We start from the raw sequence: 19,770 nt of genomic DNA, 5'->3' as shown, positions 1-19,770 counted from the left end.
TTTTAGTGTTAATAAGATGTCCCTGCAGGGTGCCTGTCTGCTCTGCAGAGGCCAGGTGGCTGTGCTTTGTGAATCTGGGGTCTCTCCTCTCGCCCGTTGGGATGTATTTGGAAGTCCCCCCACGCCTGCGCACTCCATCATGCCCCTGAAGCACTACATCCTTCCCGAGGCCTCCTGAGTTTCTTCATGGTTCCCAACGCCGGGCCAGCCCAGATCACGACGGGTGGGGCCTGGTAAAGCTCAGGTCATGGGAGGGGGCGGCCAGCGGCCAGCCCACTTGGACAGACCCCTGTCTGGGGTGGGGCTAGGGCAGCCATCTGGGGCCACATCATTCCTGAGCCTGCATGGCATGGGGGGAGGTGAAGCGCCTGGAGAATCACCCTCCTGCATCTGGGTGCAGCAGCCACATCGGGGTGCTCCAGGGTGATGTTGCCGTCAGCATTGGTGAGTGCCAGGCCTGGGCGCCAATGATGATGGCTCCAGGTACAGATGCTCTTGGCCCTCATCCTCTTTAACTTCCTGGATTAAATGGAGGGAGGCAGGCCTCATCCCAGTTCCCACAGCACATCCCCTGCCAGGCGGGCGCGTGGACATAGCCTTCCTGGTCAGAGCAGCACCCTTGTGGGCTGGCTGCCATAAGGCACAAGAGAACACAGACAGGGAGAGGCAGGGAGGCTCAGGCCTCCCTGGCCGCAGCTTGGGGTGAAGGACTAAGCAGTCCTCTGCATTACTGAGCCTCCTGAGGACCTTGCACTGTTAATACACGCTTAATGGGACGATTCACACATGTGAAGAGCATAAATGTTCACTTGGAGCTTAGAGGATTCTCACATGTGCCCAGCTGTGTGACCACCTCCAACGAGGTAATGGACATTCCCACATTGACAGGCCTCTGCGTGCCTGCCTCACAGAGGCCTCTGCAGTGACTACACAAGTCATCAGAGCCTGGACTCAGACCCGGCTTCACCTCCACACACCCAGGCCCCCAGGCACAGTGAGCAGGACAGGCTGGTCCCTCAGTCCTCAGCCTCCAGGAGGCCCCGGTCCGACCCTCCCTCTCCATCTTCCCTACAGGTCATCCTGGTCTGACCCCCTGCTCCGCCTCTCACCCCTGCTGACTGCTGAGCATAGGGCACTTACCCCAGCTGCACCCGAACCGCCTTCTGTGGTCACCACAGTCTCCAGAGGGCTGGTGCTGGTGATCTGGAAGGGACACAGAGGCCGAGTGAGAGGAGATTCCAGGGCCACGCAGCCCCTGTGCAGCGGGGAACAGTTTCTGAAGCCCCCAGCACCTCCATGCATTGAGGGCAGGCTCAGGAGCAGGAATTCCCAGGCCTAGGATTTGCTGTGCCTTTGGGGAAGCTGCTTCCTCCCTGGGCCTGGCCTGAGCGGAGGCCTCTCCTAGGAGCATGTGCCAGTGTGGTGGGTGGCTGGTGGGTGACGCCTCCCTTTGGCCCACCCTGATCAGGGGCTCTAATTCACACCAAGTCACCCAGTGAGTAAGGAGGGTCCCTTTGGGTTCTCTCTCATCCTCCAGGGCTCTTTGTGGAGAGTCTCTGCAGCCCCCACTTTCTCAGCAGAGTGAGGCTCTGGGCTCAGCCTCTGGACAGAAAGGGCTTGGCCAGCTTTCAGGACAGCCAGGCTCAGCGTCTCACATTCCCAGGTCACCTCCACTCAAGGCAGTCCCAGGACTCTTCCTTTCTGGATGATGCCAAGTTCTTACAAAGTGAATGCAAAAAGCAGAAAAAACCTAGTGGACTTGATCCAAATATGAAGTGGATATGGGGGGGGTGGGCTATGCCAGGCAGACCCATGGAGGTGGTACAGAGGGCAGAGCCAGCCTGGAGTTGGGATTCGGGCCTGCAGGGTCTGGGTCAGGTGGCGAGAGTTGGGGCACCCTCACTCTGAGTCATGCCTGGTACCCCCGTGAAGGCTGGAGCAGAGGGCCTGGCATAGGGCTCAGGGCACCGTCTCTCCTGGGTGCCTCCCCGAATGTGTCCTTGCTATAGCTCCAATCCCTATGCCTTGTCCAGGGCCAGTGGCTCCAGGGCCTTCCTTGCAATGGGCAGACATCAGCCTCCTCACCCAATCCTCTCTCCCTGACTCCAGGGAAACCCTGTTGGGGAGAAATGGCCGAGGCTTGATCCTGGGGCTGCAGCCCTGACTCCCTGGCCAGGCTTCTCAGCAAGGACCCTGTAGCCCTGCCTCTTTCCCAGCCTAAGTCTCCACATGAAATCCCCCTGGGCCCTTGGGGCAGCTCCACATGAGGATGGGGAGTGAGATGCTCCTACTGCTTCCCCCAAGGGGCTCTGCGCCACCATCTCCAGGGGCACGGGGGCACTGGGGGGAAAATACAAGCACAGAAAGGTATCTGCAGTCATGGGCTGTCCTGGGCCAGAGTGGTATGCGGGCAGTGCACCACAGCCCTGTGACGCCAGTCCCACCACCCATGGCCTGGGGATGTCACGAGCTCCTCTGAGACTCAGTTTCCACGGGGATGATGTAACATTCCTTGGTGCATAGGATGCTGTGCAGAAGGCACCAGACAACCAAACAGGTCACGCAGGAGTGCTTCCTCCACGGCCACATCCTGCTTTCCCGCCCACCTGGGCGCTGACCACGGGCCTGGGGCCCAGCAGGCTGCAGCGGGCACTTAGTGGAGGGTGGGTAGGGGTGAAATTAAGTTCAGCCTAAAGCTGCCATGGACAGGCGGCCGACGCTTCATACCAGGCTCAAACACGGCAAACGTGGAGCTGTAACCAACCCAGCTATTTGTGTGCTTCACTTTCCCTTTTCTGTCCATAAATCCTCTCCGACCACACGGCAGCAGAGGAGCTCTCTGGACCTATTCCGGTCTCAAGGGTTGTAGGGGCAGGTGCTGTGCCATCCACGAATAGTTGTTTGCTCAATTAAATTGTTAAAGTTAATTTGCCTGAAGTTTTTCTTTTAACGCAAGGGAGCGCCCGCTGTCCTGGTCCCTGGTACAGCAGGAGGAAAGCCTGGAGGTCTGGCTGCCCACCCAGACGCCAGTGCCTTCTGCTCTCCGCAGGCAGCCTGTCCCCTGGAGGTCCCTCTACGCCCCGGGCCACTGACTCACAGGCACGTCTGGAGAGAGGCTGGGGTCCTCATCCTGGCTGAAGGCGCCACCAAAAGCCTTGAAGGTCTCACTGTTCTGCTTGTGCTTCTCGATGGTGGCCTGGATGATCTGGACACAGCAACACAACAGGGAGGATCATCAAGGGGTGTGGGAGGACGCTACCCGCAGGAGGGACGCACCTGCCTCTGTCCCAAGGACAGGCCCTGGCATTCCTGGAACAATGCCCAGGCCACTGGCCATCTCCCTTCCCCACTACTAATGATGTGGTCTCCCCTTCAAGCTGCCCAGATTGAGGAGATCCACCCTGAGCGGGGAACCTGGCCTGTGGCTCCACCAGGCCCGTTCATGTTTATTTGGGGGCCCTCAGACAAATGAACGGGTTGAAAGGCCTGTGGCATCTGAAGGTGCTTATGAAGGCACAGTGTGGTCACTGTATCCCTGCAGGGTGCGGCACAGGGCCAGCAGTCCCGGAGGCCAGGGCCCCCACCCTCTGCCCCAACATGAATGGCCTTACTGCTCAATCACTTGGTCGTTTGGTTACTTTACAAGTTTAGAAGCTTCACCTGAATCCATTCTCTCTTCTCTTCCTCTGTCCTATAAAACCAAAACAGTCTTGTATTAATCCAGTCTTGGATACTGACTCTAAATGACCAGCCCTTTCTCAGCCCTGCAGCACACCCGAGCCACGCACTGGCTTGTCAACGCAGCTCAAGGATGGGAAGATTGGCCCCAAGGGCCTCAAAACAACTGTGGCCTGGTGGGGCCAGGTGAGCCACGTGGAGCCCTCTGCAGTGGCTGTAATTCAATGCCTCCTTGGACCATAATGGGTCATTACGAAGATCCCACTGTTGACTGGCCGTGGGAGAACAGAACTCCCATGTATGGCTAGTCAGAGCACAGCCTGACATCACCTTAAAGGGTAGTGTGACAACAGCCACCAAAATTTCAAACAGATGCACTACCCTGTGACCAGTAATTCTACGTCAGCAATCTATCTGATGGCTACAACTACATATATGCAGAAACACCTAAAAACAAGGACACTGCTTGCAGCACCATTTGTGATGGCCAGGTTCAGGATGAGCCCAGGTCCTCATCAGTGGGAACTAGCTAATGATCATTAACGGAAAATTATGTTGCTTTAGGAATGGTGTGCAGATATGGGATGATTCTTGACAAATTAAGTGAAAAAGCAAGATGCAGGACAGGTATAAACAGCCATCTGTGATTTAAAACGTAGATACATGTGCATGTGCATAGAAAATCCTAGGAGGGGCCAGGCGCAGTGGCTAACACCTGTAATCCCAGCACTTTGGGAGCCCGAGTTGGGCGGGGCGGGGGTAGATCAGCTGAGGTCAAGAGTTGGAGACCAGCCTGGCCAACATGGTGAAACCCCGTTGGCGTTTCACTCAAACAAGAAATTAGCCAGGTGTGGAGACGGGCGCCTGTAATCCCAGCTACCCAGGAGGCTGAGGCAGGAGAATCACTTGAACCTGGGAGGCAGAGGTTGCCGTGAGCTGAGATTGCACCACTGCACTCCAGCCTGGGCAACAAGAGTGAAACTCTGTCTCAAAAAAAAAAAAGAAAAGAAAATCCTAGAAGAACACTCAAGAGAGGACTAAGAATGTGCTGGGCCTGCTGAACAGGAGGGGGGCAGAGGCTTAATTTTCATCAACTTCCCTTGGTACTGAAAGGGCCCCGATAGTCCCATAGATAGTTTTTCCGATAAACATACAAATTGACCCTTCCGGTCTTCAAGCTTAAAAGTTAACATTTGTTTGATATCTGAGTTCCTTCCTCAGTAACCTTAAGGCCTCTCAAAAAAACCATCAAGGGACTGAAACTCACCAGGTCACCACATCCAATGAGAGGCCCAGACCCTTTATCCATCATGATTGCTTCCTTGCCCCCTCAGTTCCTGTTTTCTTACACATTGTTACGTTTCTTCCCTGCTGTATATGCCCCTAGTTTTAGTTGGTCAGGGAGATGGATTTGAGACTGAGTTCCCATCTCCTTGGCCGATTAAAGCTTCTTCCTTGGCAATAATCATCTCAGTGATTGGCTTTCTGTGCAGCAAGCAGCAGGACCTAGACGGAACCCCGGTGTTTGGGTAACAGTACTGTTAAATTTTAAGCCATACATAAATAAAAATATATTGCAAGCTATCCAGTTTAGAAAAAGAAGACATGAGGTCAAAGACATTCACTAGAAACAGCCCATTCCATACCGCGTCTGCAGCTCCAGGGACCGTTTTCTTCCCGTTATGATGAATGTATGTGCTGTGTTTGGCTTGACGATATCCTGCACCTGAAGGAGCAAGAACAAAGAAGAAAGCAAACCCCAGCTGGTCATTTTAGCGGGTCCTTAACTCCAGCTTCATGTTTTCTGACTTAGAAGTGTTTCCCCGAGGAGGTAGCAGAGGTGAGCCTGCAGCCCCACAGTTCTCAGGGAGAGGGGCGCAGAGGCTCAGGTCACCGTGGCTGCTGCATGAGCTGGTCCATCGGGAACAGCAGGCCTCCCACCTTGCTCAGACACAGCTGAGACCGCTCATCTTCTGTGCTTGGAACTCTGCTGACCAAACACATCCCCTGACACCCAGCCTGTTAGGTTTCCTCCCCATGTCGCCCCCATCCATCCTCCTCGAAGCCAAGCCATTCCCCACAGGCACCACTGGGCACTGCCCCCCTGCAGCAGCCACGTCCCCTTAGGATGGAAAGGGACCTGATGAGAAGAGTGAGGATGGCCTTAGCCCCCCTGCAGAGTCTGAGCCCCTGAGCAGGTGCGCCCTGAGATTAGAGATGTAAATAGGACAATGCGTGCCCAGAGCCAATGAAAACGAGGTCACTTCTTCACAGAACCACAGCCTCAAATTCCATCCTCTTCCATCAGGACGAGACCACAGAGGCCACAGCTGGGCACGGCAGCTCACACCTATTCCGTGTCTCATGGCAGTGGTAGTTGAGAGGGCTTTGAATGAATGGGTGCTCCAAAAACATTTGCTAAATCAAAATATGTAGTCATTTGCTTAATGCCACCAAAAATCCCTTCTTACCTTAAAATTCTCTGAATTCAGGTTAAGAAATAAAAGACTAACTAGAGAAAATACCTTTTTTTAAGGTTGTTTTATTTTTTTTTTAAGTTATTTTTGAGACAGGGTCTTGCCCCGTCAGCCAAGCTGGAGTGCAGTGAGTGGCACAGTCATGCAGCCTTGACCTCCTGGGCTCAAGCAATCCTCCCACCTCAGCCTCCCAAGTAGCTGGAAATAGAGATGTGCACCACGATGCCTGGCTAATTTTTTATTTTTTTATAGAGACACGGTTTTACTACATTGCCAAGGCTGGTCCTGAACTGGGTTCAAGTGATCCTCCTGCCTCAGCCTCCCAAAGTGCTAGAATTGTGGGTGTGAGCCACCAAAACTACGTGCCTGGCTTTTTAGAGTAGTTAGAAGAAACCACTTTTTTAGTGTTTCTCTATAAAAAATCAGTCATGGCTGGGCATGGTGGCTGACGCCTGTAATCCCAGCACTTTGGGAGGCTAAGGCAGGTGGATCACGAGGTCAGGAGTTTGAGAACAGCCTGACCAACATAGTGAAACCCCGTCTCTACTAAAAATACAAAAATTAGCTGGGCGTGGTGGCATGCACCTGTAATTGCAGCTACTCGGGAGGGTGAGGCAGGAGAATCCCTTGAACCCAGGAGGTGGAGGTTGCAGTGAGCCAAGATCACACCATTGCACTCCAGCCTGGGCGACAGAGCAAGACTCCATCTCAAAAAAAAAAAAAAAAAAAAAACCATTCTGGACCACACTACAGATCTGCCTGGAACCCTCCCCTGGCTCCGGTGCAGCAGGACAGGAAAGAGCTCAGGACCCAGGAACCAGGCAAGGGAAGCAGGCCCTCGCCCCAGCCAGGATTTCTCCCTGCAACCCTGGGCTTCATGTTTTTGTTTGCAAATAGGGCCCCAAGTCTCAGTCTTAGAGGTGACAGGGTTCGGTCCAGATCCTGGTGCCATCCCTACTGCCCCCTGCATCCTTCAAGGCTCTGCAGAAAGGGGAGTTGGCAGCAACATGGCAGGTGGGCCAAGCAGAGAGGGATGGAATCCTGCCCTTCCAGCCTGGGGCACCAGGACTGAGATGATGCCTTGGTCACAGATAAGGTCTGTGGCTTGGAAAAGCAGGCAGGGGTGCCAGGCTGCACAGAGGTGAGTGCCTCAGCAGCCAGACCCAGCTGTCCCCAGCCCTGCTCAGTGCCCCTTCCAGGGGGACAGGTTTGAGATGGAGGAGCTCACCCACCTGGAGGCCTGAGATGTCCATCTTCTCCCGGACGCTGAACTTCTGGCCCATGAGCCGCAGCTTGGGCACGCAGTAAAGGATCATGCTGTTGAACTGCAAGAGGGATGGCACAGGTGAGGAACGGGAGCTGCCCGCAGGCCACCCCCAGGGGCCCCCGTGAGCTTCATGGGATCTTTTCATTTTTTTTAGTGTTATAAAGTGAAAAATATTTTTAAAAGATATGTGCAGTAATTTTAACTACAGTCTTTGAGTGAGGAGACTCTAGTCACTAGCTTTATTTTTGTTCATTTCTATTTTTAAATTTTTAAACCATGAACATGAGCTAATTGTATAATCAAAAAAACAAAACTTTTTTTTTTTTTTTGAGATGGAGTCTTGCTCTTGTTGCCCAGGCTGAAGTGCAATGGCACAATCTTGGCTCACTGCAACCTCCGCCTCCTGGGTTCAAGCGATTCTCCTGCCTCAGCCTCCTGAGTAGCTGGGATTATAGGCACCTAACGCCACGCCCGGCTAATTTTTGTATTTTTAGTAGAGATGGGGTTTCACCATGTTGGCCAGGCTGGTCTCGAACTCCTGACCTCAGGTGATCCACCCACCTCAGCCTCCCAAAGTGCTGGGATTACAGGCGTGAGCCACCACGTCCAGCCAAACCAAAACTTTTGAATGAGCTACTGATACATTCACCAAAATGGATGAATCTCTCGAACCCACATGGGGAGCTAAAGGAGCCAGACTCATCTCATGGCATTGATGTGACATTCAGGAAAGGCAAAATTCTAGCAACAAAGAAGAGATCCATGGTTGCCAGGGCAGGGGAGCACTTGCCCACAAAGGGGTGAGACAAGGGAATTTCAGTGGGAGGGGGGCAGTGATCAAACTGTTCTGTAACTTGGCCAGGCGCAGTGGCTCACACCTGTAATCCCAGCACTTTGGGTGGGTGGATCACCTGAGGTCAGGAGTTCGAGACCAGCCTGGCCAACATGGTGAACCCTGTGTCTACTAAAAATACAAAAATTAGCCAGGTGTGGTGGCGCATGCCTGTAATCCCAGCTACTTGGGAGGCTGAGGCAGGACAATTGCTTAAACCCGGGAGGTGGAAGTTACAGTGAGCCGAGATTGAGCCACTGCACCCCAGCCTGGGAGACAGAGCGAGACCGTATCTTAAAAAAAACAAAAAACAAAAAACAAAAAACTGTTCTGTAACTTGATTGTGGTCACAACTGTATTAGAACTCAGAATTGTAAAGCAAAAATGAGTTTTAGTTAACATAATTTTTAAAAACTTAAAAAAAAACTTTCAAAGAAATAATTGTTTATTCAAGGAGAATTAGAAGCTAGAGGAAAATAGAGGAGGAAAGAAGAACCATATCTGTTTCTCCTGCGCCACGGCCCCCGGGGTGGGTCTTGAATTACACTTCCATCCCGCCTTCCCCCTCCCTCCTGGCCAGGGTTTGGCTTAGGAATAGGTGAAAACATGATTTGCTGCTACAGTTCTCTATGCTCTCCTGGTTGCTACAAGCTGGAGTCTGCTCAATTCCAGGGAGGAAAGAGGTATTGACTGTGAGGGATTAAAAAATGAGATATTTGCAGCAAATGGGGAGAAGCCGCTGGCAAAAGTCTGGTGTCTGGATGTGGAGAAGCGAGGCTCCCTGTGGCTAGCGGAGGGATGCTGAGGGTCTTAGAGGGAGCCAGAGTCCCAGTAGGAGAGGCCACAGAACAGCCATGTCCTTGGGCAGCCAGAGCCCTGCTGGCACTGCCCTGGGCTTGAGGCAAATGTCAAGGGAGGCTCTGCGGCTGGGCTGGCAGGAGCCAGGCTCACCAGGAAGAGGTGGCGGTCCTGGGCGGTGCCATTCTTGGCTGACAGCTTCTGGATTTGGCCCTCCTTGATCAGCTCATTGGCTGGGTTGACAATGTCCTCTTCCCCACCCAGCTGCTCGTACACCTCCAAGAGCTTGTGCATTTTCTCCTGCAAGAGACATGGGGCTCAGGCACCAGAGGTCTGTGAGAGTGGCTGGTGACCTAGAGATGCGCGGAGCCCTTCCCTGCAACTGTGGCCCAGAATCCAGAGAGGGCAACGAGCTACCGACAGGGGTGGGAGGGAAATCAGAGTGACGTTTGAGTTGAGTATCGAAGGATGACTAGGAGTTCGCCATGCAGAACATAGTAACAATGATAAACAGCAACAGAGCTAACCATTGCTGTGAGCCAGGTGCTGTTCTACATAGGATACACGTTTTAACTCACCTAGTGAGGTGAGTGCCATTGTTATCTTCGTTTTACAGACAAGGAAACTGAGGCACAGAGAGGTCAGTTGAGTGTCTGAGACCCAGACTCAGACAATCCATATGTCACCCTCCCCTGGCCACGGTGACTGGGGGGGTGGTCACGTGGGTAACCAGCACCCAGAAGTGCGATGGGACAAGGGCAAAGCTCATGGCCCAGCTTTGAGCCGGATGCCAGTGCAGCGGAAGGCAGAGCTGAGCCTGCAGCAACCTCGACAACAGTCACGTGTCCGAGTCTGGACCTGCCGGGCCTCAGAAGCCCCATCCTTGGACCTGAGTGATCTCAGCCTGTACACCCTGGAGGCAGGTGGGTTTGGCTGACCCTTCTGTCTCTGGCACCAATGCAGGTAGGTGCAAGTGGGCACAGGGTGTTGGGGGCACTAGAGGAGCCAGCAGCAGAGAGCTTAGAGAAGCAGACCAGGGTAGGGGTGAGGGTTTTTCGAGAACTGGGGGAATGGGCAGGCACCTGGTATATACACAGGGGAGATGGCTGTGCACCTGCCCACTACTGGGGGCTGGGTGTGCAGTGGTGTGTACCGGGGGCTGGGTGTGAACCTGGTATGTACTGGGGGGCTGCGTGTGCAGCTGGTGTCTAATAGTGGAGAACTGTATGCACCTGGCATGTATTAGGAGGGCTGGGCAAGCACCTGGTGTGCAGTAGGAGGGCTGGGTGTGCACCTGTCATGTCCGAGGGGGCTGAGTGAGCACAGAGCCAGTCCATGAAGGGACTAATGCAGCTTTAGCGAGTAAATGAATGACAGTAACACTGAGCACTGACACTTCCTGCACCAGGTACTGTTCTGAGCATTCTATGTAGAGTGCTCCCCCACACCCGGTGGCTTACAGGTGTGCGCCACCACCCCTAATTTTTGTATTTTTAGTAGAGATGGGGTTCACCATGTTGGCCAGGCTGGTCTCGAACTCCTGACCTCAAGTGATTTGCCGCCTCGGCCTCCCAAAGTGCTGGGAGTACAGCCGTGAGCCACCCTGCCTGGCCTTGCTGAGGCTTTTGAACACAAAAGTTGCCATGGGCTCAGGCCATTTAGGGCTGAGTTCCATGGTAACATGTGGCCGACACTGTCTGGGGCAGGCCAGAGACCGCTTTGTGGGGCAGGACTTGGGGCTGACCCTGGATATGTTGCAGCTTACACTGTCTTTAGCATTTTAGGGGTCATGAAACAGCCATTCTCTGAGAGGTGTGTGAGTTTTGGAAGAAAAGACGCAGATTTGGATAATTAAATGAAACTGCCTAGGGAAAGTACCTGGAACATAATGAATACTTAGAAAACAAAGGAAATTCCTTTTTTTTTTTTTCCTGGTTTTTGTTTATTCTTTTTTTTTCCTTTCTTTCTTTTTTTTTTTTTGAGATGGAGTCTCGCGCTGTTGCCCAGGCTGGAGTGCAGTGTCGCCATCTCAGCTCACAGCAAGCTCCGCCTCCCGGGTTCACGCCATTCTCCTGCCTCAGCCTCCCGAGTAGCTGGGACTACAGGCGCCCACCACCAAGCCCGGCTAATTTTTTGTATTTTTAGTAGAGACGGGGTTTCACCGTGTTAGCCAGGATGGTCTCGATCTCCTGACCTTGTGATCCGCCCGCCTTGGCCTCCCAAAGTGCTGGGATTACAGGCTTGAGCCACCGCGCCCGGCCATAAAGTGATTCTTTTAATCTCCACAGACGCCCAGTGAGACAGGCTGTCAGGGCTCCCATTTTATAGACGGGGAAACTAAGGCACAGAGCGTTAAATAACTCACCATGGACACAGATCTATCATAGCAAGGGGTGGGGCTGTCTAGCTGACCCCCCGGGGATGGGGGTAGGAGGTGTAAAGGAGTCACTCGTGGAGCCCCCCCGAAGGATGGGGGCAAAGGGCTGGCCCACAAGGACCCCCGGCCCTCACTCTTGCTCACCACCCTGCTGGTCCCCGCCAGAGCCCCACACTCACCACTTTCCGAATGGCGGCATTGGAGTGGTTGGCGGCTGTGGAGATGAGCTCCAAGGACCCTGCAGGAGGAAGACTGGGCTCAGCCTGGGGCCACGGTGGCTCCATTTTTGCTTGCCTGAGGGGCTCCAGGGCAGCTGCCTCCAGAGAGAGGATCTGTCTCTGCTGTCGGCCTTTCCCATGGTGCCTGGGCTACTCTAGAGGACTGGCCCAGAGGAAGGGGGTGACCCTGCCTCTGACCCTGCAGACACATCCCTTCTGCTGGGGCCAATACCAGGCAGGGGGCTCCCACAATCCTGCAGGCGCCTGCCCGGGCTGCCTGCCAGCCATACCAGGCAGTGACTGGACCAGAAGCAGCCCCCACTAGCCCCATGAGACCCATTCCTGGGGCCTAAGCTCTGAACGGGGCCAGCATTTAGTAGCACCTTCCCTAGACCAATGTCCACCCGCATACTTCAAGCAGGGGAGATTTTTCTCTGCCCTCAAAGACACTAAGTCCCTTCCTGGGCTGTTAGGGGTCTCACTTTTTCTCTCTCTTTCTCTCTCTCTCCTTCCTCTGTCTCTGTATGTCTCTCTCTCCTTTCCTCTGTTTTTCCCTCCTTCTCCCTTTCTTTTCCCGATGTCTCCTTATCTCTCTCTCTCTGTCTCCATCTCTCTCCCTCCCCGTCTCTATCTCTTTCCCTCTGGTCTCTCTGTTTCTCTCTCCCCTACCCCCACGACCCCACCACTCTCTCTCCCCCTCTCTCCCCACCCTCAGAGTTCTTGGCAGGTGCCCCTGTGCCCTCCTTTGGGCCCTTGGCCCCAGCTTACTCTCCGCATCCTTCCGGTCTGGGGCATCCTGCGGGAGCCTCTTCAGATAGTCCTTGAGCAGCAGCTCATACCGGGGGACCCTCTGCACGGGCTCCAGCATGTGGTGCTGCAGCGTCAGGTTTCCACACACCTCCTGCTTCTGTGGGGACAGAGGGAGCATGGGGCACCCCAAGGACACGTGTGTGGACGCCAGCCCTGCCATGGCTTCTGGCCACCACAGCCCCAGGAGGCTGCCTGGAACTGGCTGCCCAGAACTGACTGCCCTTCAAGACATGGCTGGCACAGACCACACTTTACAACAGGGGAAACTGAGGCTCGGAGAGACTGACCAATGGAGCAAGGACTGGAACCCCAAGCAGCCTGGCCCTTGGCCCAGAGCTGGCTCTCTTATATGCATCCTCGGTGGAGAAAATAAATGCCTGGACAGGACTGTCTCCTCTCAAGAGTGGGTTCTCCCCACTCCCCACCCACCCATGGGCCTATGCAGGACTCCCTCGACCCCTCTGCTGAGAAATCAGGCAGAGCTTCGCCCAACTCTCCTCACTGGGAATTGGGCCAGGGCCTGTCCTCATGCCTACAGGCCGCTGGGGAGTCCTCCTGCAGACCGCGCTCGATGTAAACGCACCCGTGTTCCAGTCAGGTGCTGAGACCCTTGTGCCCCACCCGTGCCCAGCACTGCTCACCGGCTCCCCGTGCCTCCCTCCCACCCTGCAGCACCTCCTCGCTGCCATGTCTCCATCTGGCATCCGAACCCCAGACACGTGTGCTGAATGCTGCCACCCTGTCACCTCTGTGCTCCCCACTCAGGTCCTCCTGCCCGGGCCGCTTTGCCTCTGCCTCCCCCAACGATGCCCACTGGGCAGCCTGTGAGGGCCTGCTGCCTCTGTCATCCTGTCCGCCAGCTTCCCCACCCACCTGCCAGCAACTTGAGGGCCTCAACCACCCTCACCCGGCTCAGGGCCCAGAACAGACTGGCTTCCAGCTCAGATGAGCTCAAAAATGCCTGGGATACAACAGGGTGAGAGAAACCCGTCTTTATAAAAGCAACTGTTTCCGGCAACATATTGACATAATCTCCAAGTATCTCCCTACAAGAAACCTGTTTTTATTCTTTTTTTCTTTCTTTCTCTCTCTCTTTTTTTTTTTTTTTGAGACAGACTCTTGCTGTTTCCTGGGCTGGAGTCCAATGGTGCCATCTCGGCTCACTGCAACCTCCGTCTCCCAGGTTCAAGCGATTCTCCTGCCTCAGCCTCCTGAGTAACTGGGATTACAGGCACCCGCTATCACACCTGGCTAATTTTTGTATTTTTAGTAGAGACGGGGTTTCACCATGTTGGTCAGGCTGGTCTCGAACTCCTGACCTCATGATCTGCCTATCTCGGCCTCCCAAAGTGTTGGGATTACAGGCGTGAGCCATCGCACCTGGCTGAAACCTTTTTTTTTTTTCTTCTTTTTTTTTTAAATGGAGTCTTGCTCTATCGTCCAGGCTGGAGTGGAGTGGAGTGATCTTGGCTCACTACAGCCTCTGCCTCCCTGGCTCAAGCAATTATCCTGTCTCAGCCTCCCGAGTAGCTGGGATTACAGGCGCATGTGTGCCACCACACCCAGCTAATTTTTGTATTTTTAGTAGAGATGGGCGGGGCGGTGGGGGGGGGTGCGTCTCACTATGTTGCCTAGGCTGGTCTCGAACTTCTGACCTCAGGTGATCCACCCACCTCAGCCTCCCAAAGTGCTGGATTACAGGCGTGAGCTTCTGCGCCCGGCCGAGAAACGTATTAATTGGGGAAAAAACCCAGCTTCACCTGAGGAGTCCTGGCAGACACGCCCTTAATCAAGTCAATATCCCCAGGATGCAGAGACTGAGCCACCGGGCAGAACGCAGGGGGAAGAACACAGCCTCAATCAAACTGGACAAACAGCAGAAAAGCCCAAGCAGGCAGTCTACAAGTAACTAGCCTGCACCCCTCAAAAAGACAAGGACCCAGGCCTGCTCCAGACCCAGGAAGCCAAACACAATTGTCAGAGCAATGTGCGGCCCTGGGCTGGGTTATGGACCAGAAAACAAGAACGTTATTGGGACAATCGGTGACATCTGAGTGTGGGCTGTGGAGTAGACAGCACCAGGCAGGACGTCCGTGTAAAATCCCTGATTTTGATCACTGAGCTGGGAGTACGCAAGAGAATATCCTTGTTCACATTTAGTGATAAAGGGTTATGGTGTCTGCAACTTAGTCTCGAAATGCTCAAAAGTCATCATCATCTGTAGGAGTTTAGAGAGAATAATAAAGTAAGACTATTAACAAAATGTTAACAGTGCATAACAATTTGGCATTTTTGCAACTTTCCTGTAAAGGTTTAAAGTTATTTCAAAATAAAAGTTTAAAGTTTAAAATATGCTTTGGATTAAAGGAAGGAAATCTGCAAAAGGCCACGGGAAACTTGACTGTCACATGATCCTGTTTTGTCCACACCAGGGCTTCTCACCCTGGGCACTGTGGACACTCGGGTCAGAGAATTCTCTGCGGTGGGCCATCCTGTCCGCTGCAACGTGTTCTGCAGCATCCCTGGGCCCACCAGATGCTAGGTGCACCACCAATGTCTGCAGATATGGCCTGGGATCCCCCGGGGGGCAAAGTCACCTTCAGGGAATGGCTGGACGGTACTGAGTCCAGGCGGAGAGCTCTCTCCACAGCCTGCCTGGCCCTGTGTCCACTCTGCCTATGGTGAGGGGATGCGCAGACCAGTGGCTGGCCTGCAACCGGGGCCATGTCTGCCTCGAGTGTCCCCAGGCAGACGTCATCCAGGACATGGCAGTGCTGCGGTAGCTGCTGCAGACGTGTCTGCATCCCAATCCAGAAAGTGTCTAGCCTCCTAAGGGTTTGCTGGACCCAAGAACAGGGTCTGCCAGGGTTGGACAGAGGACCACAGCCTGTGCCAGGAGAGTGTTTGCTGCACCCTGGAAGGGCTCATTCAAGCTCGACAGCACACATATATCGTTACGCCACATGGCCGTGTGACTAATTTCACTGTCTCAGCGTCTACACAGAGTGTGCCCTTCCCTTACTTCATTCTGAAGCCTAGATGGGAGTTGCCAGCTTGACTGGCAACCTGGGAAGAAAACCAAATTAATCTGGATTTTGTGTGTTTTTTTTCTGTTTTTTTGTTTTAAACGGTGGGGGGTCTGGGGGACAGAGTCTCTCTCTGTCGCCCAGGCTGGATTGCAGTGGCACGATCTCAGCTCACTGCAACCTCTGCCTCTTGGTTCAACCGGTTCTCCTCAATCAGCCTTCAGAGTAGCTGGGACTATAGGCTTGCCACGCCTAGCTAATTTTTGTATTTTTAGTAGAGATGGGGTTATATAGTCTTGGGTAGTGGGAAATGCATTTAAAAATAAGCTTTACATTTTAAGAAGTGGTGAGAGGAAGTACTTAAAAATAAAAAATTCTGGGCTGGGCATGGTGGCTCACACCTGCAATCCCAGCACTTTGGGAGGCCGAGGCGGGTAGAGCACGAGGTCAGGAGATAGAGAAATCCTGGCTAACACAGTGAAACCCCATCTCTACTAAAAATACAAAAAAAAGTAGCCGGGCGAGGTGGCGGGCGCCTGTAGTCCCAGCTACTCTGGAGGCTGAGGGAGGAGAATGGTGCCAACCCGGGAGGCGGAGCTTGCAGTGAGCCGAGATCGCGCCACTGCGCTCCAGCCTGGGCGGCAGAGCGAGACGTCGCCTCAATAAAAGAATAAAATAAAAAATAAAAGATGGGGGAAAATAATCTGTGACATGCATGAGAGAAAGCAGTTGATGTTCTTAGCATACAAAAGCCTTGTGAATCAAGAAGGAAGAGACCAACCCTACAGGAGATAAGAGCAGCCGGGGTGGTGAGGAGGCTGTTAGCAGAAAGCGAAGAAGAAAAAAGCAATGTAACATTTAAACAAAAAATGCCTGCGCTGGATATCGAGGGACACTGTGGAATCAGAAACTGCCCTTTGGATTCAGGTTCCATCAGCTAATAGCTTGTGAGGCTGTAGCTTGCACAGCCTCTTGAGCCACAGTTTTCCAATGGGAATGCATGATTCGTTCTGGGAGTTACTGTAATGCTCAAAGCATCAACAGAGCATCTGCACACGTCTCACAATTTTCCTAATTTTCTCTATGTTCCAAAATTTCAGTAATGTCATATATTACTTTTTGGAGTGTATATATATATATGTATGTGTGTGTGTGTGTTTAAAAAATAAAACGCCGGGCTCTGTGCATCTTGAGAACATCCGTGTCCACAGTCCCGCTGCCCGCCTTACCTGGATGCTGTGGATGACGTCTTTAAACAGCGGGGAGCGCTGGGTCCACGTGCTCACCAGCCCCACGGCTCGGTCAAAGTTCTTAACGTACTCGCCGTACATCTTTAGGAACGGGGCCAGCTTCTGCAGGATGTCCCCGAGCCGTGGGTTTGTGTCCCTTCGCGGAGAAGTGAATCATCAGGGAAATAGCTGGGTGCAATGGGGGCTCCGAGGTTAGTGGACATGACCTCCACCAGGGGAGTGGGGGGTGGCGGCCAGCTCTGTGTGATGGTGAGCAAATTGGTCACCCTCTCTGAGCTTTAGCTTCCTCCCCTATGTCATGTAGAGTAGAAAATAGTTAACAGGGCAATTAAATGAAAGGTGCCTGTAAAACAGTTGAAAGTGCAAGCTGCAAGCTTAGAACCAGTGCCCCAGACACGGGAGATAGCAGCAGTAGCAGAATCACCTGAATGATGAGCCACAGCTATCAAAGAGAACCAACAAAATACCATTATGCTCCTTTTAAATGGGCAAAGATTAGAAACAATGGTTCTATTCAATGCTGGTGAAGTCCCCGGGAAAGTAACTCTTTGTAGTACTGATAATGAAAAAAGCTGCTTTGGACAGGGATTTGCAAATAATTTTCAAGAAACAGAAACATATACTAATCGTCTTTGTCCTTAGGACTGTTTCAAAAAGAAAGAAAAAAGACCCCGGCACAAAGCCGTCACTAAGGCGTGACTGTGAACTGCACTCATACATTTAATTTAAAGATCCAAAGGGCGGGGTGGCTAAGTCACTGGTCCCCTGTGCTGTTATAAAAGGAGCAGAGGAGGTCACACGTGCGCTCATGAGTTAGCAGTCTCCAGGGCCTTGCAGGAGAAAACCTGTCTCTTCAAGCATGGATTTTGTCAGCCAGAAGGCTGCATCCAGTCCTGACTGCCTTGGGGACACAATGTAACTTGTCCTTGTACCGATTTATGAATTGACACAGTCCCTCCCTGAGCAACAGGTGAAAAGACTCCCCCTGGCTTCCCATTCCAGTCAAGCCTCTGTGGTCTCCTGGGCTGCAGCTTGGAGAACAGGCTTGTGGGACACAGAAGGGCCAGGCTCCTGATGCAGAGGGAAGCCGGGCCTGCGAAGGGGGCAGGCAGCAGAGACCCTAAGTCAAACAGCAGCGGCACCCAGAATGAGGGGAAAGGCAACACGCCGTGTGGCGAACTGATGAGTCTAGGGGCCACGCCTGGGATGTTTCATGAATTGTGACTTGCACTGAGCTGTCCCTCTGCTAATGAACAGAAGCATGAGTGGGACAGAGGGACAGGCCCCAGGGACAGCAGGAGGAGGATCTGATGTCCACTGTTGAGGGGGGAAAATAGCATTTTTTAAACAAAGGTGGAGTATAAGCTAGGAGGGAAAAGAAAACCAACTAGCACTATCCACTGTGTGGTGTTTCCAGATTCAAACCTCATTTTAGTTTCAGAGCCCCCAGTGGGGCATTAAAAGCCCTTCATTCCGCATCATCTGCTTTCTCAGGAACTAAGCCTTGGAGACCGTAAGTGGCCGGTCAAGGTCACCAACCAGGAAAGGGTAGAGTCTGGACCGGACCCAGACCGTGCAGAGCAGGGAGGCGGCCAGTCACCATGGGACAGTCCCCCAGCACTTGCCTGGCTCTCAGGCACATGAACCCAGGTCTAGAGACCACTTGAGGGGCCCCACGGGCATCCGCAGACGGTACTCACCACTCCTCCGTGATCCGCGTCTTCAGCTCCGGCAGCAGGAACTGCCCGTGGAAGCGGTGGATGGAAGAGATGTTAGAGAATATGCCCGTGATGACTTCTGGAGGGATCCCCGCATCCGTCAGCCTGGTGCAGAAAACCTGAGCATAGAGAAGCCCAGGTGTGGCCAGTGAGCCTCTTCCACCCAGCACAGCTGCGCCGCTTCAGCCACAGGTGAGGGCGCTTGGGAGGGGCCGCTGCTGCCACCTTGTGTTTTCTTAATGAACTTCAGAATTATTGTCCTCCCTTTTCGTCGAACTGGTTCAGACAACCTCATGGTCTTAATGCAAGCTCACTTGTGACTTAGGAATGTGGGTGCGGCAGGGACAGTCCCCTGAGGACAGGGAAAGATATCTTTCCTCAGCCACCTCTCACGCGAAATGGAAGGTTCAGACTTCCTTCTCGATCTCATCAGATAAAAACAGCAGCAGCACCGTCTGTCAAAACCCCGGCTTCCATGGGTGCTTTATTTCCTGCGCTCATAAACCCCACATTGTCATGTGGATAGGGATGAGTGGCAACCCCTGTCCCAACTATTTATGCAGAAAAAACATCCAGAAGCCATTTACATGCTCAGATCATGCAGCTGCCAGGAAGAAATGTCCCACAGGTGACTTGGCAAAGCCTTTTCCTCAGAGCCACAAGCACTGAAAACAAAAAATAAGTTTCTAGGATGGGCATGGTGGCTCACACCTGTAATCCCAGCACTTTGGGAGGCCGAGGCTGGTGGATCACCTGAGGTCAGGAGTTCAAGACCAGCCTGACCAATGTGGTGAAACCCCATCTCTACTATAAATACAAAAATTAGCCAGGCATGGTGGCGTGTGCCTGTAATCCCAGCTACTTAGGAGGCTGAGACAGGAGAATCGCTTGAACCCGAGAGGCGGAGGTTGCAGTGAGCCAAGATCTCACCACTGCACTCCAGCCTGGGAGACAGAATGAGACTCTGTCTCAAAAGAAAAAAACAAACAACAAAAAGTTTGTAAACCGGACTTAAATTTGTCTGAGTTTTAGTATTTAAGTCATTCATACTGCACCTGTAATGCCCAGTCAATGCTAAGATACTGAAACTGCCCACTGAAACTCTGGGAGTGGACTAAGGTGGACCCCCAAGCCATGTGGGCTACCTGGTCCAGCAGGTGCAGCCGCCTCACATAGGTCTCCTCAGTGTGCAGGAGCTCCTGGGCAATGTGGAGAAGCTTCTGGGGGCCAGAGTGCTGTGGAGAGAAGAGATGCAGCTCACCTGGGGAAGATGAGCCTTGGGGAAGAGATGCAGCTCACCTGGGGAAGATGAGCCTTGG

At 53.2% G+C, this 19,770-nt stretch overlaps 1 protein-coding gene across 1 annotated transcript in view; it reads right to left on the bottom strand.

Annotated features, from left to right (window-relative positions):
• Positions 1 to 19,770, bottom strand: part of FGD3 (FYVE, RhoGEF and PH domain containing 3) — a 57,224-nt gene that overhangs the window by 13,365 nt on the left and 24,089 nt on the right. Inside the window, exons 5-15 of the mRNA XM_011927464.1 lie at positions 19,597 to 19,686; positions 18,434 to 18,570; positions 16,713 to 16,869; positions 12,416 to 12,554; positions 11,609 to 11,667; positions 9,206 to 9,352; positions 7,388 to 7,480; positions 5,325 to 5,404; positions 3,661 to 3,691; positions 3,098 to 3,205; positions 1,141 to 1,203 (exon numbers count right to left, since the gene is read on the bottom strand). Of these exons, the coding sequence (XP_011782854.1) occupies positions 1,141 to 1,203; positions 3,098 to 3,205; positions 3,661 to 3,691; positions 5,325 to 5,404; positions 7,388 to 7,480; positions 9,206 to 9,352; positions 11,609 to 11,667; positions 12,416 to 12,554; positions 16,713 to 16,869; positions 18,434 to 18,570; positions 19,597 to 19,686 (1,104 nt within the window). The remainder of the gene's footprint in view (positions 1 to 1,140; positions 1,204 to 3,097; positions 3,206 to 3,660; positions 3,692 to 5,324; positions 5,405 to 7,387; positions 7,481 to 9,205; positions 9,353 to 11,608; positions 11,668 to 12,415; positions 12,555 to 16,712; positions 16,870 to 18,433; positions 18,571 to 19,596; positions 19,687 to 19,770) is intronic.

The sequence above is a fragment of the Colobus angolensis genome, unplaced genomic scaffold (assembly GCF_000951035.1).
Source record: "Colobus angolensis palliatus isolate OR3802 unplaced genomic scaffold, Cang.pa_1.0 Scaffold72, whole genome shotgun sequence".
NCBI lineage: Eukaryota > Metazoa > Chordata > Mammalia > Primates > Cercopithecidae > Colobus > Colobus angolensis.
Note: the sequence above shows the minus strand (reverse complement) of the source record. Positions and strands in the feature narration are given on the sequence as shown.